Source organism: Puntigrus tetrazona, chromosome 16 (assembly GCF_018831695.1).
Source record: "Puntigrus tetrazona isolate hp1 chromosome 16, ASM1883169v1, whole genome shotgun sequence".
NCBI classification, from domain to species: Eukaryota; Metazoa; Chordata; class Actinopteri; order Cypriniformes; family Cyprinidae; genus Puntigrus; species Puntigrus tetrazona.
The window spans coordinates 19532198-19557753 of NC_056714.1; the positions used below are offsets into that span (position 1 = coordinate 19532198).

The 25556-nt window shown below is 35.8% G+C and overlaps 1 protein-coding gene across 32 annotated transcripts in view; it reads left to right on the plus strand.

The window, feature by feature from the left end:
• rims2a (regulating synaptic membrane exocytosis 2a) overlaps positions 1-25556 on the plus strand; it is a 144206-nt gene that overhangs the window by 32917 nt on the left and 85733 nt on the right. For 28 of the 32 annotated variants that reach the window (XM_043261216.1, XM_043261204.1, XM_043261208.1 and 25 more), the window contains one exon: positions 3320-3597. In XM_043261216.1, coding sequence (XP_043117151.1) covers positions 3320-3597 — 278 coding nt within the window. Of the gene's footprint in view, positions 1-3319; positions 3598-8933; positions 9455-25556 lie in introns of those variants that run through there. The other 4 variants (XM_043261239.1, XM_043261237.1, XM_043261225.1 and 1 more) reach the window with 3 other exon arrangements.

The following is a 25556-nucleotide window of genomic DNA, read 5'->3' on the forward strand; positions in this document are numbered from 1 at the left end:
AGAAGTGCATTAAATATTCATGTTCCACCTGCAGGCGGTGTTTTAGCTGGTGAATGATAACGCTCCCCTCATCATGAACTTCCTCACTTTTATCAAACATCCATAAAATATTCAGCGGCCCAGGATGGCCTCTCCTGATATGTCGTTCGATACAGTAATATACAAGTTTTATTTTGATGTTTGTTTTGCATACGAGACCTCAAATGCTTAATCAAAGCATGCGTTTTACTAATTGCAGAACTTGCATTGATTACATTTTTTTATTGATTAATTTTTTATTAATTTATGCATTCATTAATTTTTTAAAATTCTAAATATTTTTCTCAAATTAAGTTTATGTACTTAGAAATTATGGCATTATGCATTATTATTATTATTATTAATACAATGACTTATATATTAGCAGTATAAATACACGGTAAATCATGTCTTTCATAAATAAATAGGTGTTTTAATAATAGACTTTTTACATTTTATGTCCTCAAAATGTAATTTTTATATATATATATATATAAATACATTATTTTTCTTCTTTTGATTTTGGGGTGAAACATGATCTGGACATGGTCGACAGGCTTCATGAGATTCACCCAGAAAGGTCCCCTGCCATTTGACACCAATGACAGCTCACTCAGCACTTTATCAATTTTTCACCGCACACATCTTTTCGTTTGTCTATCGCTGACTGACCAAACATTCATCACAATAACACTCACATCCATCTGCGGTCTCAGAGCCGTTCGGAGTGCAATTGCTCACTGTGATCTTATCAAAAACCACTTGAAAGATGTGACCTTTTCACTTGATGGAGCAGCTCAAAAACAACTTTTCATAACAATTATTGGTTTGGAATATATTGTAAGCTCTTTTATTGGGATACTACAGGAAAAATTGTGTCATCATTTACTTGTTGTGAGACCCTCATTCTTCTGAAAAACTGTTCCATAGAACCATAGAACATTTCCATAGAATCACAATGAATGAATGCTGACCAGGGGCTGTCGGTTTCAAAAAACAAATAGCAATAGTTCACACAGGGCAATTTGTAATATTTGTGTTATATTACCAGCTTTATCTACAGTATGAAAGGAACAGACCTTCACTTTGTTTTGGAATATTGTAGAATAATTTGAATTTGCCAGTTCATTTCTTCTGTGAGATGCATCATTTCCGGGAGCTGTTGTGGCATTATGTATTCAGGCTGGATGGATGAAAGTGTGTGTGTGTGTGTGTGTGTGTGTGTGTGTGTGTGTGTGTGTGTGTGTGTGTGTGTGTGAGGGTGACTCGGAGCATGTTTAATTACCACCAGCAAACTGGATGGCAGCTTTGATGCCAGCCGCCTGCTAAGTGCATTTCTGCTGGGCAGATAACAAGGTCAGCCTGCCGTGCCCTCAGTGTTGGCGGGATGTTCGGGATGCTCAAAAGCGGAAGAAAGACCTGAGTACAGTAATAATAACGATGCTTGATGCAAAAATCACTACTGGTTGTGATTCACCTACCGCCATTTCCACCCTGCTCCACGTTGGCATGGATGACGTATTTTTGTAGGCCAACCCAGAAGGTAGCTTCACCTTGCTTCCCTCACCAAAACCCAATAGGATGTGTTCATTGAAATAATGTGGGAAAATAAGCTCTGTGACTAACAAAGGGTTGATTCTTACATGTGTTGCTATCATTTAACGGAGTCTAAATACAATCGCCAATAGTAAACAAACTAATCATCACTTTAAAGTCATCACCATCAAGCCTCTGACAACTCTGAGTTAGTTTATATTTAAAATTATTTTCTCTTAGAGAGTTGGAGTAGTATTCAAAAGTGCTCTTCTAAACAAATAAGTGAACAAGTGAGTAGATGAGTTTTCTTATTAGGTCTTATGATACTGTATTTAACGTCCCTGACAATCTCTGTTGTCACATTTACCCACTTGTTAGCAACTGCCTTTTCAGTATGAAGTAAAAGGTACAAAAAAATACAAGAAGTGCACAGGGTTGCCAAGTCTGCATAACAAAACCAGCCCGCTTGGTATTCAAAACTAGCCTAATCATTACCTAATTATGACTAATAATGAGGAAGAGATGATCGGTTCGTGTGCTACTTAAACTGAGGTGGTACAGTGATCTGTAACATCACATTAAATAGCCACACAGTTGCATTTATTGACTGAAAAGATGAGACTGTTTCATACCTGCTCAGTAGCCTGCTCTGTCCTGTCAGTCTGCATGTTGTTAGATTTCTCTTTGGTCAGTGACGTTTTTGGTCAAACTTTATATTAGGTGGCCTTAACTGCTATGTAGTTACATCAAAAAAATAAGTACAATGTATTGTGTTCATATTCTATTGCACAAATCACTGTTGCTGCTATTGAGGTGGGATACGGGTAAGGTTAGGGACAGGTTTGGTGCTATGGGAGTTTTTTTTTTATAGGTGCGTTAAGATGTAAGGGATGCATTTTCAGTGTAATTATAAATGTTAGGGATTTTGAAAAATACAAGTACAATGTAAAAACATGTATGTACACAATAGGTGCATCGTACCTAATTATTAATTTAAATATAAGTACACAGTAGTTAAGGCCACTTAATATAAAGTGTGACCATGTTTTTTTCCACTGCGTGAGAACTTGATGTGTGACCTGAGAAAGCATGGCTTGTCTTTGTGAAGGGTCAGTTGTATTCTGGGCGAAAAATTGTGTTCTGTCAAAATTTAATCAAAATCACCTTAATTGAAATTCTGTTCAACCCAATACAACAACTAGCAGCACAGGAATAAAAGTAGCCTAATTCTGCAGGAAAACCAGAGACTTGGCAACACAGTAAGAGTATTATTACTGATGTTTTTTATATCATAGCAAAACATATCTTGACCTTGTGTTAACCACAGACCTTATTTCAAATACACTCTGACTTCAGGGCAATTAAATCAGAATGCTTGACTGCTAACTAATTTTTGCACAAATATGTCATCCCTGCATTGCTCAGACAAAGTCAGACAAACCAGGTGGCTCCGCCCCCAAACTCATGCCATTGGTTGAGCCAGAACTATTACATTCTTCATTTCCTCTCACATGAATTTCGACAGTTTTGTTTAGCAGCTGCACCAGCAAGCATCACCGTTTCTCGAACCTGTTTGTTGTGGGACCTGCGTATGAGGTTCTGGACGAATATTCCATAATTCACTCTGTCTTTGGCTTCACGGTTGACACACAAATGACTCATTTAAGGCTACAAATCGCTTCTCCCACAACAGCAAGTTTTCATTCATCTCATTTGGGATCTTGCGTTCTTCCGTGATTCTAACTTCCTGTTCTCTCACCATCAGGTGATGTGGGTATGCAACCTGTGCCGAAAACAACAAGAAATCCTCACCAAGTCAGGGGCCTGGTTCTACAGTGGCTCAGGGGGCACCCTGCCCTCGGGTGCGAGTGACCCTCGCCGCCGCCACGAAGAGGCTCCGCAGGAAAAGAAGGCCAAACTTCAGGAAGCCCCACTGCTGTACCAGGGGCCTCCAGGGGACCGCAGCCGAGCTCCAGGACTCCCGCGCCAGGCGTCCCTCAACAACGACTCCAGTCTGAAACCCAACGACCCTCTGAGCAACAGGTGAGGGCAGATGATATAGGTTCATGTGTTTTTAAGTGTTGAAATGTTTGCATTTTAGAAACGTTTAGAAATTCTTATTATGTTTAAACAGCAGCACTCTTAAAGTTATTCATGCTGTTTTAAGAAACCAGATTTTTGCTGAGTTAGTTTGTGGTTGCTAGGTTGTTGGTTTCTCGAATGTTCTGGATGTTTTCTAATACGTGCTTAAATGGTTGCTAGGGTATTCCTGTGGATGCTGGGATAAGTGATTGCTATGGTGCTGCTAGGCAGTTGTTTGGGATTTCCGGTTGGTTACTATGGTGTTGCTAAGCAGTTTCTAAGGTATTCTGGATGGTTGTTAGGACATTGATAGCTTTGATGGTATAGATAGTTTGTTACTAGGATGTTACTCTGGGATGTTTAGCACATAATTCATATATATATATATATATATATATATATATATATATATATATATATATATATATATATATATATATTAGTAGTTCAAGTTTAAATTTGAAATTGGACTGAAAAAGAAATTTGTAAATTTTACATTATTGTTAACTTGATAGAAAAAGTTATGTGAACTCAAGAACTAATTTTGTTAAAGGGTTAGTTCTTGCAAAAATTAAAATTAGCCAATGATTTATTCACTCTCAAGGCATCCTAGATGCATCACTTACGTTTTTCAGTCTAATCCAATCTGAGATATATTTACAATGCCCTGGTTCTTCCAGGCTTTATAATGGGAGTGTATAAGTGGTTTTTGTTTAACAGTTTAAAAGAAGTAAAATGAAACGTATCTATTCACAATAAACAATGCCTTCACATAGGTGAATAAAGGCCTCCTTTTGTAAGAAAATTCTGCATTTTTGTGAGAAAAATATATGCAAAATTTCTGCTGACATGACATAGGGACCATTCTGGAATGGACTAAAACTTTAAATTTCGTAATATTAATTATATGTGAAGCTTCAATTGTATTCTATGAAATAGTCTTTTAGTGAATGCTTTGGCTTTTACAGTAAACGTATGAAAGGTGTCTGGTTTTAAAAACACATGCATACATAGACCATGTGAAACTGAAGCTGGGATAACAACAGCTGGAGCATGCACTGCATTCGTTCAGGTTCCATCTGTTCTTCCTCGGTTTACCATTGCTAATTTGCTGGGAAACACGTAAAAGACAGGTAAATAACGATCCGTAATTTATGGTGAAACCCGCTCTTGAACAAATGCGGGGAGTCATAACACATTTATCAAGCATTACGCCTCTAAACTACAGGGAGATGCTAATGCATTGTGAGCAGTGAGTGCTGTTCTATCGTTTACCACACAGTGGCACTGTATCTCCGAGCCCTTGTATCAAATTCTCTCCATCTTTCGCTGGTATGGCTGTATCTGGGGGTCAGAGGTCAGTCCTAGAGAGATGTCTCTGTGGAAACAGATGCCTGCTCCCTTGAAACTGTGGAGACCGCTGTGTTTTGGTTTGATTTTCCGTTCCTGAATACCTGTGGAGGAGAGGAATGTTGGGACTTGTGCCACAGGGATGGGGCTAATCTCACCTGCCGCTAGTGTGTATGTATGTATGTGTGTGTGTGTGTGTGTGTGTGTGTGTGTGTGTGTGTTGACGTGAACAGGTTTGAATGACAAACCCTGGAAATCGCATGTTTAGACTGTGTATGGATGTCATCACTTAATTGTTGGTCTGTGCACATGCACATGTTTATTAGTATGTCAAGTTAAAAATGTACCTTAAATTCCCTTCAGTGTTTACACTACCATTAAAAAGTTTGAGGTTGGTGTAATTTTTTACAATATTTTTATTATAAATAAAAAAAACTACTTTTGCTCATTTATTTGATTGAAAAAATTAACTACAGTATATTTAGTATAGCAAAATTTTCAATGTCACGCGATCCAGTGTCACATGCATGTCCACGATCTATTATCAATATTGAAAAGAGTAATATTTTTGTGGAAACCTACATTCATTGAACCCTAACTTTTGATCAGCGTTTTAACTGAATCAATCCCTTTGCAAAACTTGCGCAATACCAAAAATATTAACATTTTTAGAAATGCAGTTTTTTTTTTTTTACCCATCCCTGGCTTCTTTACCTGGCAGATGTCCGTGAACAGCTCAGGACAGCAGGTGAGCTTTAAGCTGCTTTCACGGATGCAGTCTGACATTTTCCGTAGAACAAATTGTGCGCCTCTCTGCTGCGAAATGTATAAAAAGCTGCTCTAACAGCAGTGCTGTTCTTTTCGATCAGATCGGTTTGTATGTTGTGTTCTGTCACTGAAACTGTAAATGCTCATTTGCACTTTCTATCTGGTTTAAAGTGTTACCCCCGAAAGGTTAGATGTTAAAAATGCGCCTGCCATATGGCAGCGAGGCAGCGTCTGAATTGTTCAGTGTTGTATAACAGAGAGTGTTATAGTTCTATATTGGTTCTGACTTTACACAAGTACTGCAGTAAGCAGCTGCTTTCAAAGTTTATGCTTTGATACGATGAATATTGTTAATTTCTCCATCTCCGTAAATGCTTTGCTAACGTCTACTTGATGTTACAAACTGGCTAAGTGTTTCTTACAAACATGTAGCTTCGCAGTTTACAAGACACTAATTGGTGGACTGGAGTGGAGTGGATTATTATGTTTTATCAGCTGTTTAGACTCTCATTCTGACGGCACCCATTCACTATAGAAGATCCATTGGTCATAAAGTGATGTAATGCTACATTTCTTCAGATATGTTCTGATGATGAAGCAATCTAGTTTGTCCTGAGGGCAAATATTTCATTTTCTTTTTTGGGTGAAATGTTGTTCCTTTTAAATATGGCTAGGAGGAGTAACATAGCACACACATTGACTTTTTTGTTTTTTTTGTACTTTTTTTATGGAAAAAAATACTAATTTAGTAGTTGTTCTTACTGTGTGAAAGTGCATAGTAATAATTAAGCAAAGGTAATTGTAATATTAAATCGATTGTGAGATTAAATAACAAAAGGTTACAGTATAAAATTGAAACAATGTGAAATATAATTTGTTTTATGATTTGATGTGCTCTGAGGCAGAAAAATAATGTTTTAGTATGTCTAATATATTTACAAATTTGAGAAACACTTTTTTTTCTCACAACTGAATGTATAAACTATGAATAACGGTCAATTTATTTCCTACTATAGCATATTATAAAGTCCAGTTATGTGGTAAAAAGGATATTAACTCACAATTCAGATAAAAAAAATTAATTGTATGATTTAAACTTGCACTCGGTAGGAAAAAATTACTTAAAAATTACTACAATAACTTTTTCTTTTTTTTATCGTTTAATTTTTTTTTTGTTCAGTGGTGGAAACAAGCTACCACAGAAAAGATTTTCCACTGAAGAAATTTGCAAAGTTCATATAAAATTAATAGAAAATAAAGCGGCTAATGTAATATTTAGTTTGACCTCCTCATGGTTGACTATTAACATTTTATGAAGGTTAAGCATCTTGAGTGTCTGTGTGTTGAAAAATAATAAATAGGCCATTTTTTTTTTTTATGATTTCTGGTACAGGTTCTGTTTCTATAAAATGGCAGGGTTGTTTTAGGGTTAACGGCTGCCAAAGTGGATAAGAATGGCCTGACCATTCACAAAGAGAATGTGTTAAATAGTTTGATGCCCAGGAATAGAGCTCAGGAAATCACTGAAAAGCACTTCCATTAATCTTAAAGAATGTTTAAATTAACTCTGATTCTCCTCTCCTGAAAAAGTGCTGACAGCCTATTTATATCCTGAAATAATGTGGGAAGAGCCTAATTTGTCTTGGTCTCGGAGGTGTCATTGGAGCGAACGCTCAGACGCAGTGCGAGTGTGGGTGAAACTGCTAGATGAAACAATAATAATTACACTGGGATTCGGATTTAATTACAGCCGTTATGTTTCTCTGGGTTTCGCCGGTTTTCGTGCGTTTGTATCTCCTCCCCCTCCATCTACAAAATCCATTAGTGTTTTTATTGGAGCAGGATGCAACGTGACACCTAAGTTGAACCACGGACAACAGCGGTTGTTTTAGAGCTTGAAAATGAGTCATTCGTAAGGGTTGGGAGCTGATCCCCCATTGTCACGGCAGGTACTGCAATATAGACAGACGTGCATATTGTGTTGTTTGTTCAAGAGGTCAGCACAAGTTTCACTTTGAGTATGATGTAATCGGGTTTCATGCTCTTGGTTTAGCGCTGTGGGAGCTGATGTTGTGATATGGAGGTTTTGTCTTGAGAGAGTTATTAAGATGCACCTGCAGGAATTCAGTATCAGCATTCTGATCTCACACCTGCCTGCTCTCTAGACCATTCAACACTAATGATTTAAACGCTGATCTCTAAACAACTGGTGCATTTGAGCTTTAGCAAGGACACACACACACACACACACGCACACATATATAATTTTTTCATTAATATAAAACATGTGATCTATCTATCTATCTATCTATCTATCTATCTATCTATCTATCTATCTATCTATCTATCTATCATTCTATCATTCTATCATTCTATCGTTGTAACCTTTCATTGTTCTATATATTATTTGATCTGTCTGTTGATTTTTCTGTCATTATTTCAGATGTTCTATCTATCTATCTATCTATCTATATCTATCTATCTATCTATCTATCTATCTATCTATCTATCTATCTATTATTCTATCCATTGCTCTGTTGTTCTTTCTGTATAACTCTATTTGCTTTTGCTATTCCTTTTCAATACTCATATATGTATATATGTAACAATTTAACAATTTCATAAAAAAAATGTATATATATATATATATATATATATATATATATATATATATATATGTGTGTGTGTGTGTGTGTGTGTGTGTGTATATGTATATATATATATATATATATATATATATATTTTTTTTTTTTTTTTAATGAAATTGTTAAATTGTTGTACTTCCAAAAGCATGTACAGTAAACACACATTAATAGAACTACAGGGTCTTGATTTTATAGCTACTGTAGGTTGCATCATCCTGCTAATGGCTTTAACATGTCTCTCATAACAGAATGTAATTTCTAAGGGCCCTGCTTCGCTTTTAAATGCATATAGAACATTTTTTTAGGTCAGAATGCATGTTAAAAAGCCCTCTTTTTCCTCGTGTCCTCGGGGCAGTGCACTCTACAAGAGAGCGTTTTCTGCTCTTCCAGCGCTCTTATTCCTTCAGGTCATCAAGTCTCCACGCACAATAGTTGTCTTTTAGTGCAGAGCATCTCTCGCTACAGAAAACCCTTAATGATGTGGGAGAAAGAAAGCTCCCCTCCTCCCCGCGCCACATGCGCTGTAATGCTGCTAGAGGATGTGTAGTGCTGCTCTGGTGCTCCTGAGAGCGTATGGCTGCTAGATGGGAGAGAGCATCCTGAGCCCGGGCTGCTCGCTAGAATCCGGCGTTTGCACGGATGCTTATCGCGATTGCTGTGGATAAATAAAGGCGGGAGGGATCTCCGGAGCGTTTAGGAAGACGCCGCGCGTTCGCTTTCTCTGTAAGTTCGGATCACAATGACCGGGAGAGTCGGCGTCGGTCCGCTCTCCTCATCCAAACGCACTTTTCACCGGGATCAGAATACATCGGGAAGTTGAATCGTGTTTATGTTGCGCTGGAGATGCGGCGCGTCCGGAGCGAGGAGCGCTGGAGGAGTTTCGTCTGAGGGAAAGAGGGAATATACGCAGGATAACGGAGAGGAAGAGGGAAAATGCAGTTTGAGACATTGCGTCAGTTCTGTAGCTCGGTTTTATCTCATTTTAATGGGGCTTTCACGCCGCCGCAAAATATTCTGCAGACGGAGCTCCTGGAGCAGGCGCTCAGCACCATCGGGTGAGTTTGTAACGCATCACAAGTCGCTACATTTGCGTTTGCTGAAGGAAAGAGCAGGGCTTGCGAGTCACGAATAGATAGGAAATGTGTATGTGAAGCGGCTGAGAGGTGGCTTGGCTTCTGTGTAAATGAAATGCCGCAGCCGTTGTCATGACACTCAGCACGCATCTTGTTTAGTAGCGGCTCGGTAAGAAAGGACCAATCAGAGTCCAGTATGCTAATAAATGCAAAAAAGATGTCCAATCGCAATTAACTATGCGTATTTTCACACATTTCATCACTGCTGGTTGCATTTTTTTTTTTCAAAACCTGAATTAATAATAAAATGTTTTTACACGTATATGCATATATAATTTAATTTAGAGTCATTACATTTATATTGCTCTTAAAATGCACCATTCATATTTCCATGTCTTTTTGTCATGGGCAGAATATGTCTAATGTGTTTTTTTCAAGTGATTGGTTATTGTTTGTGGTTGGTACTCGTTTGTTCATAATTAGATTTATTTTTTATTTTATTTTATTTAGTTTGTATTAAGATTTCTTTATTTATTTCATGTTTGGCAATTCAATATATTTTTAAAGTATCCTATTTTCTCTTTTTGGAATTGCAAAGGTTGCATTAAAATTATGAAAGGTCAGTAATATTTTTAATCATTTAAAAAATATATGTTTCATATAAATTGTGTATGTTCTGATTCTAGATATTAGTATCTGTCGTTGAAAATTTTCATATCTAACATTCATGTGCATCGTTGTTTTAGCTCTCGCGTCTTCAGAGAAGTGGGCAGCTTTTGAGAGACGTTAGATCTCCGGTCAAGATCTAGCTCTAGCATTAAAAGGGGTGTCAGCGGTCCTTAACTTCACCGCAAACATCTGAAGGACCTCAGGGCATGAGGCTGAATGGTGTGTTTTATGCAGTTTAAAGTGTTGAGGAGAGCGAGGCCATCGACTCACTCCAGGGATCTACAGCACCAACCTCTTCCACCGCCAGCACAAATACACACTCAGCAAATCAGCGAGCTAGACTTCGCTCACACCGGGGGTTCGGTGCAAGCATCCCTTTGTTCCTCTGCTTTTGCTCGTTCTCGCATGGCTTTGAAGCCTGTGCTGCGCTTGATTGGAGGAGGCAAGGTGTGGCTGCCAACTTCTGCTGCTTGCCGAATTGCAGCGATTGCATTTTAGAGAAACGCCACACCGAGGCATTCAATTGATGATGTGTTCTTTGTAGAAACGGTTTTGAATGGAGTTTTCCCTGAATTGTGCGTTTTCATGACGTTTTCATCAGGGCGAAAGGCTTAAGATGCGTCAATGAAACATGGTGGCTTTCTCAAGCCAAAGCCTTCCCTCAGAGGATGGCTACTTCCCTGCACTAATACTAAAGGACAGAGCTGTCTGCCAAAACCAGAGCGGATTCAGTCACACTGTGTTCTTTCCGCTTCAGTCTGACTCCGTAAGGGCCTTAGAGATGCCTTGCATGTGGCCGGGAAACTCTTCTTCCAAATGATAGCGATTATGTAGAAAATTTGATGTTGTTGTTGTTGCGTAAAGTTGTAAATTAAATCTCTTTATCTCTAGTTCAAAAAAACGGTCACGAATGTAGCAATTTAAGTAATCATTTTCATTTCATATCAATTAAGCAAGTAGAATATTCATGCATAGTTATTGTGAAAATAATGACAATGTGGGGGAGATAATTTGTGACCCAATACATAACCCAGTGATACATAAAGGATGATTTGTAGTCTTCCAACATACAGGTTTTGTAGGTTACATAAAAAAGTATGTAGCTGAAATATGTCCGTTTCGATTCTTTAATAAACAGGAGAAAAATGAACTATATGCAAAGATAAGTCTCGCTGAATTGATATTTTTCACGATTCCTGTTTTTTAAGTTGAAGATGCAGCCTCTGCTGTATGGCCATGTGCATCATTTGGCTTAATAAATTTCGGGGGCTGCAGAGAAAGACCGAGCAAGAGAGATACAGAGAAGAACAGAGGAGATAAATCATAATTGAAGTTTCTCTTAGATGGAATATCCCTTCCCACAAGCCCAGTGCTCTGTGAGGCTGTGTCTCCATGGCAACTTTGTTTGATCAATGCTGTGGGTGATGTGTGAGACAGGAAGACCTGCGGGGGAGACGGAGAGAGAGAGAGGGATGTCCCCCGCACACAGAGACTGAGAGACAACAGCAGGACTGCTGAGGGTTTATTCATGAAGCTTCTGTAAACGCCGTCTGAGATTACTTGGCAAATGAGATGAGGTGAATGAACGAAGCAGAGAAGCTTCTGCGCCAGAGAAGAGCTTCATGAGCGCTTTGAGCTTTATTGTAATGTTTTTGTAATGTATTTTTAAAGAGATGGTGAAAAACTCGACATCATTTACTCACCCATGTCATTTTAAAACGGTTTGACTTTTTTTGTTTCCCCTTTGGAACGTAAAATGAGATATTCAGAGAAATGTGACAAAGGAAAAACATAAGTCACACAGTTGTGCACTGACGCGAGGGTGAGTAAATGACTACAAAATGGTATTTTTGTCATATTAAGACTTGCTGTTTAGAAAGATAAAAAAATATATAATTTTAATCCGATGAAGAGTGTTATTTGAGCTGTACATATGTTTAAAATTTAGATTTGAGACTACTTTCTGGAAGGATTAATTTCCAAATGCCAACTGAATTCCTGTATGTGAATTATCAGAAAGATAACCACAGATGAATTCTCTTTAATATCTTGTTTTATTCCACAATGTATATATAGTGGAGGATAAATGGTGAAGTGTCCCGGTCATATCTTGATTTTCCCCACTCCAATGTCTTAGTGTTTCCTCTCAAATCCAAAAAAGTGTCTCAAACTGTGCTGTCATACTTGTTTAGTGTGTTATTTTCTTTTTCTTTGTAATTCTATGTAAAATGTACCATACATTTCTCAGTGAAAAATTCAAATTAAATCCTACGTCCGTATTTTAAAGGAAAAGAAAAGCAAACAGAATCTAAAAAAATAAATCTAATTAATATCTCAGTTGTTTCTTCTAGACATCAAGAGAATGAAAGTTTTGCCTCCTGCTTCCAAGATCTTTACCCTGAGAAAACACCAGAAAAAAACTATTCTACAGTTTATAAAGAAACCTGTTCTGTAATGTTTTAAATGCCGTGTCTCAAACTGTGCTCGGATTTGTCGAAGATTCAGGCCTCGTTTACTCTAGTCCTTTTCCGTTTTAGAATGAAAACGAAGCTTTTCTGCTGCATTTCAGATATGATAGTTTTCGACCTTCAAAACGCCAGAGTAAACGGAAAAAAAAAGTTATGCGTTTAACGCGCCAAGGTTTAAAGATCTCACTATTATGAACACAAACATTAATTATATATCTCTTTCCATACGTCAGTGGTTTTATTTTTCCCTGATCCAGAAAGAGTAACCTCAGAGCAATATAAATTTCCTCTGCTGTTAAACACATTAGATCTTAAGCACCTGAGGCTGGAGAGGAGTAGTTTCTAGCTTGAGGAAGAGCTCTCTACCATTAGTGTGTTCCACAAACAAACTCCCATCATCCTTTCAGGGAATCAGTTGCGCTCTCTGAGCATGAAAGAGAGCAGATGTCCCTATCCCGCATACCACACACTCTGCGTTGAGAAAGACCAGCTCTCTTTTCTGTCTGTCTCACTCTCTGCTCTCGCTGGATGGATGTTATGAAGCTGTTTGCCGCTGATGGTCACAGCCATATATAGAGCATGTGTTCCTCCACCTGTCACGAGATGTTTCAGGCTGCTATCAGTCATATCTCGCGCCTCTCCCAAAGCCCTTTTTGTCATAGTATTGTCCCCGAATTTCATGCAATTTATATGAAAGCTAAAGTAACATTTTGAATCAAAATTGATCTGTTGGTAATTCTGTTGAATATTGTGAAATATTGCCAGAATTTTAAATTGCTCTGTTATATGAACATATGACAAGTTTTATTTTTTTTATTGTGCATTCCAGTTGATCTCAATCAAACTGCAGTTGGGTTATTTTGATTAGGTTAAAAAGTAACTAAAAATCAGCTAACTAACACAATAAAACATAACGTAATAAAAATCATTAAAAAAAGCAGATTTATCTGTATATTGTAAAAATATTCCTGTGATTTTCAGTGTCACGTGGTACTACAGAATTCATGATAATATGCTACTAAAAATATATGTTATTATTATCAATGTTGAAAACAGTTGTGCTGCTTAGTATTTTTTTCAGTGCTCTTTGATGAATAAAACGTTTAAAAGAACAAAAGTGATTTTAATTAGAAACCTGTTATATCATTATAAATGTCCTTACTGTCTATATGATGGTATTTGGTTAATTTAATTATTCTTAATAAATGCAATTATTAATTTCTTTAAGAAAAAAAAATTCTGACTACATCCTTTGATTAAATTGCATTTCTCTTTTTATATTTTGTGCAGCAGATATTGAAATTTCACCACTCAAAAAAACACCCATCCTTCGTAGCTTGACGTTCTTCTCTTTTTTGTTCTTACCTTAGCTTTGTGATCCCATAACCCTTTTGTGTGACGTCACATGTAGGTCAAAATGTTGATTTCTCCCGTGTAGCACCCTGATTATACAACCCTTGACATTGATTTTTAATAAGCTTCTCATCTGTGATATTCCTTCAGACAACTAGTAATACCAGCAGCGGAAATTATTTGCACGGATACAATCCATTACCAATTATAGGATTGATTGTTGCAGTTATCCACTGGATGATTGTCATTTTGTTTCTGCCATAGCATAGGATGACTCAACCCATAGGATTCATAACATCTATGTAAAGTAGCTTTAGGTGAATGCTAGCGTGGCTCACTGCAGGACACTGCGTCACTGTTTCACGTCCGCTATCCTCTACATGCGGCAGTTGAATGAGGCTAATTATCTGAGTATTTTGCAGACGTGGGAGTTTGCGCGGCGTATGGCTGCCAGGCACGTGCCGTCTCAGATGGGTTAGTGTGTGTGATTGCAGCGGGCGTATCGAGGGTGAATGAGATAGCATTGATAGCTGTTCTCTTCTGTTTCTCGTTTTCTTCTCCGTTTTCGGACCCCGTTACCGAGAGCCAGTGCGATTTGCATTTACTCCGTCATTACGTTTCAGCGGAGATTTGATTCCCCAGGAAATGTGGAAGAAAAATCATCCTAGAGAACCAAGGTTTTTTTTAGTTGTTTTTGTGAAGTTTAACGCAATGCCCTCAGGTTACCTATGGTATAGCTGCTGAGACACTTGGCTATTTGCGGTGGCAACTCAAGGACATTTCAAAATCAGCAGATAAGGTTAGTCAGCGATAAGATGTATGTCGCAAACCTCTCAGAGCCCTGTTTCCCAAAGATCTGTCATCCTAAGCGCCAATATCTCTCTTAGGCCCATGTGATGTGATGTTGATGAAAGTCGCAAATGTGGCTCTTATCATGATGAACCATTACTACACTCTTATTTTAAGCCTGTTTCGTATTAAGTATGTAGTTGGGAGAATGAGATTGTTAGTGGGAAAGCTACACTTTCATGTAATACGCTGAGCTAATAAAAAGTGGTTAAGTTAATAGCATTGCTACTTTTTGAAGCTGTAAAGGACATCTGGGTCTTCTTTAACTCTCTTTCTCCCTTTAATGGGTTTGTTTTCCGGCCCATGCGCTCTCAGTCGTGTCAGACAGAAGTGATGTTGAGTGAATCAGAGAGCAGAGCTGACGTAGCATCTCGTAAGCTCTGTATAGTGTGTGTGTGTGTGTGTGTGTGTGTGTGTGTGTGTGTGTGTGTGTGTGTGTGTGTGTGTGTGTGTGTTGATGGAGCAGATGGGGAGAGTCAGGCCGCAGCCACGCATGGTTTCCTGGCCCGGGGTGATGTAGCAGGGACCTCAAGCCTCTATAAATACGCTCCCGGAGAATTTCAATGAGACCACCAGCTGGGACGTTCATGTCCATGTTGTCTATTTGCCAGTGCAAAGAATCATGTTTGTAGATTTGCTTATCCTTACACATTTTTACTATGATGACATATAGTGATTTTCTGCCATAGCTGAATAGGAAGTGCAGCGCTGATCGCCTATTATTTTACATTTTCAAGTACAATTGTCATTTCCATTTTGTTTAAATATTTTAGTTTGGCATTATAGTGCTTAAACTTAAGCACTAAGATTAAGTAATAAGGTATTCAACTTTTGTTTAGTTTTTTAAATCTTGATATTATGATATATATTTACATTTACATTCTGCTTTATTTCAGTTACTTTTTCAAGTGATTTTTAGCAGTTTTAGTTAACTACAGCTCTAGTGGTCAAAAGATTGATTTTAATACCAATAATTTTTCTTGCCAGATATTAGCATCAGTTGACGTTTATCAGAATCAGAATCAATTTTATTGCCAGGTATGTTTACACATACAAGGAGTTTGTTTTAGTGACAGAAGCTCTACAGTGCAACAGGATGACAAGACAGGTCAGATAATAAAAAAAGAATTATATACAAATTTACAAAATATAAAATACAATATATACTATAGACGTTCAAGTATAAGCAGGAATTATGTTTTGTGCAGTGTTATGTGCAAGTTGAAGTGTAAATAAGTCTGTATGTTAAATAAATAATGTATAACACCTTTAGTGTTTTATAGCAAATAAAACAATTATTGTAGTCAAAAATGATATTTTCCGATCAGTTCAAGTTCACTCTAAGAAACAAATTACCCTTTTTTTTTTACAGATTCTTAGTGTTGCAGTTTCTTTTTATATTTTGCAGTTTCTGTGCTCTATTCAGGGCAAAACATCTTTAGTGTTTTATTGTAATTTAACCTGAAATTCCAAATGAAATTTCTTGTATAGTTTGTCATCATTTCAGAAACATGCTACAAATGGCCTGGCTAAAAGTAGTTAGTATTTTTTGTGTGTACGCACATCTCCCGTAATACGAGCGGAAAGCGAGAACGCATCTGTTCTGTAAGCAGATACGGAACGAGCAGTTTAGGACAAATCGGCAGAGCTGTAGATGGATGGATGATCTTTCCTTCGTCTGTAATGAGTCTAACTGCTTTCCGAAGCAATATTAAGCACTCTGAATGTCCATTCACAACACACCATCAGATCATACAGCAGGACCTCTGCCGATTACTGTAAGTGCACCGCAGACACGAGCCGTGACGTATGGACGGGGTTTTATTTCTCTAAATGCGTTTTTCCCGTCTCGCTGAAGTGCTGCATTATATGGAAAGTGTTGCACGTCTTACATGTTACTGTAATTATTGTTGGAGCTTTTTTTTTTTTTTTTCATAATTGATGACAGTTAAAAATAGACGGTAGAATGGCTGTCTCGGTTTGCGCAGGATCCCCTGGGCAGAAAGCTTACTGGTGCAGAAACCACCCAACTTTAAATTGAACGGGAGTGTTGAAAGCGGCTACAGCCGTGCTTTGTGGGTATTTTTCTTCCACCTGACGTGCTCTCTTCTACAAAAGCATTTCACCGTACATTTCACTCTGAGCTCAAGCCTTCTAAAGAAATCCAAGGCCCGTTGCAAATGTTAGATTTCTACATGCACCTTTGTGAAAGAAGAACACGATATGAACGCGTGCTAATGGAATGTCACCACTGACGCAAACAGCTTTTCAGGAGAACATGCTGGAGGCACAGACACTGATCCTTCAGTCGCCCACGCGCTGAGTAAGACAGCGGTGAAGGTCATTAAGGGCTTGATTTACAATTATCAATCTGATCAACCTAACAGAGGTTAATTAACTGAAACCTTATCGTATTGGAAATTGAATTTTCATTTTCTGTAATGCTGCATTATTAGATTGTTTCATGAGAAAATACTATTTCAGTCGTTTTACTTAGTTTTTTTGATTCAGTGTTTCTTGGCATATTTTCTGAGTGAAAGTTATTTCTAAACAAACATAGTTTTATTGTTGCAAAATTCTTTATCAATTCAATAATTTCTTATTTTGACTTCCAGGTTCTAAAGATTGGGGTCTTGTGAGTGTAATATATTTATAGAAATGTTAAGAAATTTTATAGAATGTTTAAGTTTTGAGATTATTATTATGATTATTTTTTTACTGTTTATGTAAATTTGTCAATGCAGTTTCTTTTGTGTGATTGCTCAAAAGTTTTCACATGATTTCATATTTAAAATATTTGGAAACACTACATTAAGATCTCATTCGTTAACATTAGTCAATTTATTAAGTAACATGAACAAACGATGAGTTATACACTTTTACAGCAGTTATTAATCTAATAAAAATATTTGTGTTAGTTCACAGGTCATTTAACTAATATGTACAAGCGCCACTTTTGATTTTAATAATGTATTTAATAAATGTTGAGAACTAAGTTTAATAAATGCTTTAGAAATATTTAAGTAATGTTTACTAATTAAATCTTATTTTGAAGTATTATAAAATAATTTAAATATTGTGCTAAATGTTGAATAAAATATATTTGACATGACCAAAACGTTTTATATGTTCTAGTTCTCTGTTAGAAAAATATCTGTCTAAAATGGCAGAAAAATGTAAATGTTAATTCTGAGAACCTTTCCTTCAACACATTACAATGCAACGCTTATTAATCAACTGAAAATAAACTATGAGCGAGGAGGATGCGTTGTGTGGTTTTTGAAGTTACGTGATTGATGTGAGATTTAATTCGCCTCTGGTTTTTTTCGTATCTTCCTCCACCGTCTCCGCAGCTGAACATCTGCCTGCTGCACGACTGCGGCTGCCATTCAGCTCAAACACATCTTGCACACTGCAATGAAAAATTCATAGTTAGCAGACACGCAGAGAGGTGTGTATGTGTTGTTATTCGTAACTGAAGGGTAATGCTGTCCAGAAGCTCAGGTGAGTGACTTTCCTGAGTGTGCATTTAGGAAAATGAACCCTCTCTCGTGCTTGATCCACAAAAGAGCAATGCCGGAAAGAACCAGTTTATTTTATTTTATTAAACGTACACTTTTATTTTATTTTCGCGAACTCATCGGTAGGAGCTTTCCAGCAGGATTCGAGGGCGGCGTCACAGCTGCTTTCTGTCTATCTGTCTGTCTCTTTATGTGCGCGAGGCGGATCTGAGCTCTTTGATGGCTCTTTATGGGGATTGACGTGCTCTGATGTGGCTCGAGTTGGTCACACTTCACTTCCAAACCTGTTTATTTCCTCCTGGGCCCAACGAGCAGCGCAGGATGTTAATTGCAGGCCTCTGGTGTTGATTGCTCAGCTTGTCGGCTGCAGTTTCCTGTAAAATGTGTTTGGGCTCATCTGTCCGGGCCGCTCCAGTTGACGCCAATATGCATAATTACACACTGTTTGTCTGAAGCATTACTATGCTTTAGGGTGTTTGTTGTGCAGTGCCACACATTTCCACTTTAATATTTGTGTGTTTCAGTAATCAGGCAATAGTCACAGACAGTGCAGCAGAGGTCAATATGGGAAAATAGACACGCAATTTTTTTTTTCTTGATTCGCATTCCAGGCCTCTTTGTGAAATATTTATTCACCAGTGCATGTTGTGCAAAATGAGGAAAAAGTTTGTCTTTGATAATTTTTTTTACGTAGTGGATTTTTCATTCTGGGTAATTTCCCAACTATAATAAAAAAATAAGTCAAGCCCTTCCATGCAATATTTCTCTCAGAAATGTCATACTTATGTAAAATTAATTGATCGTTTAATGTTGATGTTTCACATAAATCCAATTAAAATGGAAATCCATTTATTCTACTATTTGTCAAAATTGCTCATTTTACTGAAGTAAAATTAAATGATACTGCTTTATTTTTATTTTATTTTAAAACTCTACATTTGTGATACCATGGTTTTAGCTACATTTTATTTTATTCTTTTTTTATTTTTCTTCATAGCATTTTATTTTATTTGTAAACATTTTGTTTTTAACAAATCATATAAAATAAAATTATTCTAAAATGTTTTTACATTATTTATTATTTGTTCCTTAGGCAATGCTAATGGTGTTTCATATTAACTTAAAAATGACATTGATCCCATTAAATGAGAATCTTGTATTTTTCCATCTATTAATTTTGTAAGTGTCATAATTGCTTACGTTCATAAGCTATCAAGTATGGTTTAACCGGGCTATGACTAAATGCTGGTTATATTAACTTCCCGCTTTAGGAAATACATCAATAAAGAAAGGAACCGTATTTCTTAAACCAACTAAAAGAGTCTTGATTATACTTTAAGCCTATATCAAACATGCTTTATTTCAGGCTTGAACTATAACATGTCTCCTGTGTGTGTGTGTGTGTGTGTGTGTGTTTAAGTGTCTTGTTGGAAGCTGTGGAAGGAAAGATCCGTTTCCCGGTCTGTACTGATTCTCCTTCTTTATTCTTCTGGGGTTTGGCCTATTTTACACTCTGCTAGAGCTTCACGAGAGCAGGGCTGTTTGGCCTGAATGCTGCTGTTTGAAAGGATATGGGGTAAATGTGGCAGGGACACATGGCTGTCTGCATCGTGTTTGGAGGGGGGGCGTTAATGACGTTCGCACCACTGCGGTGCACAGGCGGGACACACTGCTGTGCTACTTCCTGTGTCTGCCTGTTTTGAAACGCTTCATAGTGTGCTACCAACTGTTCTGCTGGGTGAACATTATACTTATTATATATCTAATTAGTATTAGTAGGTATTATTCTAGGTATTCTTTCACATGTTTAGTACCTGTTGCTGTTTTGTGTATATTTAATTGAATTTTATTCTTACTTGTAATTATAACATATTATACACTATGTATATGTATGTGTATATATATATATATATATATATATATATATATATATATATATATATATATATATATATATATATATATATATATATATATATATATATATATATATATATATATATATGTGTGTGTGTGTATATATATATATATATATATATATATATATATGTATATGTATATATATATATATAGGTATATATATATATATATATATATATATATATATATGTATACATATACATATATATATATATATATATATATATATATATATATATATATATATATATATATATATATATATATATATATATATATATATATATATATATATATATATATATATATATATATATATATATATATATATATATATATATATATATATATATATATATATATATATATATATATATATATATATATATATATATATATACATATATATATATATATATATATATATATATATATATATATATATATATATATATATATATATATATATATATAGTATACATATATATATATATATATATATATATATATATATATATATATATATATATATATATATATATATATATATATATATATATATATATATATTACAGTTTTTATTTTATAGTTTATATTTCTATAATTTTTTTAAATTTTATTTATACATATGTGAAACATATGGCAGTATACTATTTGATTGTTAATTTAATTTAATTTAATTTAATTTGTTTTATTTGATTTATATTACTGTTTTTTGTTTTATGTTTCATTAATTAATTATTTAATTTTTTTAATCATACCAAGATAATACAGTGCTTTCCATTACATTGAAAATACCATATTAGTTTTATTTATTTACATGCATTTGAAGGCATACCATGATAAAAACACTGTTTTTGGTGCATGTACCCTTCTTACAATTACCATAGTATATGAATATGATTATCGCTTGGTACATGATTACAGTATGTAAAAATCCTCTTGTATTACTGTGGAGTACCTGTAGTTTGCTTCAGCTTATAAAGGCTTAAGTGGAGTAGAGCATCTCTGTTTTTGATATAGTTCAGTGTGTCCATAAACAGAAAGACTTTTAATGTACTGTAGTTTATGTTCAGATGTTGACATTTTCTGGAAATGTTTGAGCCGTGTTTGTCTAAAGCTATTGCATGTTCCAATTTATTTTATTTTTTTTGCAAAGCAGACAGAATTAGATTTACAAAGATAATCATCCTTGTCTTAAAAAAAAAAAAAAATCAGGAAGAGAGGGAAAAAAAAGCACACATTCGTGATTTGTTTGGTTAGAGAGTGCTGTTTTGTCCTGGCGCACAGTTACACCAGATTAAATAAAAATCCTCCAGCAGAATGTCCACCAATCAGCGGCGGGCTGAAGCTGTCCCAGAGAAACATCTCCAGCTCTGCTCACAGGTCACCCGCTACAACCTGTTTCAGCCCCGCCCTGGGCTCCGGGCCCCAGCATGCCTTGCGGCTGCTTATAAAACGGTGGGTGATGCGATATCACTCACATCCGAGAGAAGGGAAATTCTTCAACACATTTTAGTCAGTGTGGGATTTAGTGAATTTGATTTGTGTAAAAACAGCATCCTGACTTCAGAACCGAGAGGATGCTAATGCTGTTAGTCGACTGAATTTCTGCTTCCTTCACCTGCTCGCGGTGGATTTGTGTAGTATCAGTTGAAGGTGCGTATAACAATGCTGTTTTCTTTTGTTTAGAGCCGGGAACCAGAAGGCCGTAATTTTGTGTTGATGGCACTGTGCTCTCATACTGTCGTTTTCGCATTATGGACACTCAAGTTCTTTTGCTCTCACACCACATTGAGGCCCTGGCTTTATTTTTGTGTATTTCCTCTGAAATGGCTTAAAATTGTTTTCTGTTATTTAGGGATGGAGATTATGATCATTTTGCCTGCTCTGATAAATCAATCATCTGTACTCGAGTAGCAGTTGAAGCCCTGGACTAAAAAAAAAAATCAGCATGCACATTTTGAACCTGAATATTGTTGTTTAAAACATAAAAAATATTATTGCATTTACATACATTTTTAACAAATGCAACAATGATCACTTAATAAACTTAAAAATGTATACACTATGCTAAATTCAGCTTTGAAATTACAGGAATAAATGTCATTTTAAAATATATTCAAATAGAAAAAGTAATTTTCTAAAGTAAAATTGTTTCAAAATGTTGCTGTATTTTTGATCAAATAAATTGTCTTGGTGAGCTCCTGTATATATTTTAAGTACTTATATATATTTAAATTATATATATATATATATATATATATATATATATATATATATATATATATATATATATATATATATATATATATATTTAAATGTTTAAAAAAATTATATATATATATTTTTTTTACATTTATATATATATATATATATATATATATGAAACATAAGTCCATGACATTTTTACAATTCTTTACATTGTCCACAATCTGCAGTATTTGTCTTTATTTTACTATTCAAAATTTTTATACTTATAATAATAATACCACACAGGATGTTCTGTAACTCTACAAGAACATTTTGTGACTCAAATGGATCATTTAATCAGAGATTAATTGAAATGATTAACTAAAACATTTGATATGATTCATAGAATTGAACTAACTCTAATTCTAGCATGATGGTCATTTATCATATACTGAAGTACCACCTGACTATATAGCGCTCTATGTAGTCCTAATCTCTATACTGTAGTACCACCACAGTGTATTTTTTATTTTTCTGTGCAGTAGGCTTTGAGGGGTCTTAACAGAAAATGCAACATTTAAGAGTGTGTGGTTGCATGTCGAGTAAGTGGAAAACAAGGGTTAGCGTGCTGGATAATCTGCGTCGTTGAGAAATCTGTGTGTAGAGCTTTGTCCCCAGTATTACACACTAAACTGCAGCTAACATGCTTAAAAATCTCATGTAAGTGGGTCAGTTCGCAGTGACACTTCCTCTAACCCCCTCTTTCTGTATCCGCACAGCTTTCAGGGTCTCATGAAGAGACGCTGCTGGTTAGCTGCAGTGCTAATCATGCTAGGCATATAAAAATTGCAGTAGGATAGTGTGCAGATAGGAATAATGCTGTGTAATATGTGACCCGTGTCTGTTCACCCGTGTACTAAACACAGACGCTCTGCCCAGCTGTGCTGTCAGTGCTTAGGATGGAGCAGGTGGCGTTAGCGATTAAATGAGTATCTAGTGCAGTTTATTTCATAAACCGGTGTGTGATGTAATGCGTCGGCCTGCCAGGTGTGTGTTTGTATGTGTTCACAAGGAGTGATGAATAAAATGAGTTAATGGAAGGCAAATCGAATAATGAGGATGTTGTACATCCCAAGTAACATACTTCAGTTACAATCTAAGAGTACAAAAGGAAAGTATAAGGCCTACTTTTCCTTGTGTAGTATAGAAAACTAATAATGCTATATCAGTGTTATTTTAGTATCATTAAGATTATTTTCATATTTTGAATGTTTGTGTGTGTGTGTGTGTGTGTGTGCGCGCGCATGTTTTCATTTTAGTGAAAATGTTATTGATTTGTGTGTTTTTGTCATTTTTTTTCTTCACTTTCATTGACTTGCATTTATTTTTACCTTACCTGTTCAATGGCTCCCAAACAATTAGCTGGGCAATACTGACATTAAATGATATGTTTGTTGATTTCTTTTTATCAAAGTATTTTATTTTTAACCTTTTTTTTTGTGTGTGTGTCGGAATTTGATATATTGGCTAATACTGGCTGTAGTGTCATGCATATTAGGTTCATACATTTAAAAACCTAATTGGTCTCAAGGTATAAACATGCTTTTTATCGAGACAAGAAATACATGCTAATAAGTGTATACCACTGTAAACAATATTAAAATCCCGGGATATTTGAAAACTGATTATTTTTGAATGTATATGGGTTTTTATAGACATAGGTTTGTTCGGTAGCTCACGATGTACTTAAGAGGAGAAGAGCACTGCTTTGAATCCTTTGTAACTATGGTTCAAAAAAACTGTTAAAATCTACAAAAAAGGAAGTTGAAATAACATGTTTGCATCAATAAATGCTTTTTACATAAGTTTTGCATTTGTTTACACTATCAGGTAGGCTTAAGATCGGATTTGAATTATGAACCATCACGATACATACCTGACAGCGATATATACCTATATCAACGTAACAAAAATGTGCCAGGGTTTATGTATTGAACCTGTGTTTAAGCACCACTCAGTGGACATTTTTCTTTAAAACTGTGGCGAAATGTGCAGTAAGTGCACAAAAATGTACAAAAAGTGCACCGAGGTACAGCTAAAAACTGCTGTTAGTACACACGATCCCAAACACAAACAGGCGTCTGCTGCACTGGATTTGTGAATGGTGCACGACTGTGTCAGGCAGCTGTTGAATAATGCAACAGGAACACGGCGGCCATAGTAAAACCCCTGAGCAGAGCCCAGGGGACGCGGGAGAGACGATCATTAATCAGTCAGTACATGTACACGCTCAAAAACAGCTCACAGATCGCTCCAGACCTTTGAACAGCACACTACAGAAAAACAGATAGCTGTTGTTGAACTGCGGGGTTCTTGTTGCAACACTAGCTTTATGTGCAGGCCATAATAACGTTCAGTGTGTTTAATTATGATGATATTACAAAATGATTTTTTATTTGCTTCACACAGGAAATACTTGTTAGATGTTTTGCTTAGAAGTTGCTCTTTCATAGCTGTGCAAACTTAAATGTCCTTGTTTAAATTCATGTATCTCCACATTTTTTGACATATCCTAAAAAAATAATTATTAACATGCAGTAATAGTTTAGAACTGCAGTAAAAAATGAATGTGAATAGTGTACTGTAGCTCAGATTATTTGGAAAGAATATGATGAGAGATGTTTGAGTTCATGTTTAGGCTTTGCTGCTAATATTTAATTTGAGAAAAAAATTTATGAGACAAATTTGAATACATATTGAGACTTTGCTCAGATAATTTTTTTTTTTTTTACTAAAATGTGGGTTTACAATGAGACTAATTTGATGAAAAATATATTTTTTTCATATTGAGACTGCTCAGTTTATTTGATTTAATTAATTGACTTCAAAAGCATTTGATGGACATTTTTTTAGGTTAGATTTGGAGATGAAAGAATTTGACGAGAAATGTTTAAGTGCATATTGATCAGCTTATATGATTTGAGAAGAACTTGATACACTTTTGAGTTCACGTTATGACCTCATTTACTTGTAGTGCCAGAAATTGTTTAATATACGTTTGTGGATTAGATGGTTAATTGTTAGGCCGCAGATGTTCCCTTGTTAGTGTAC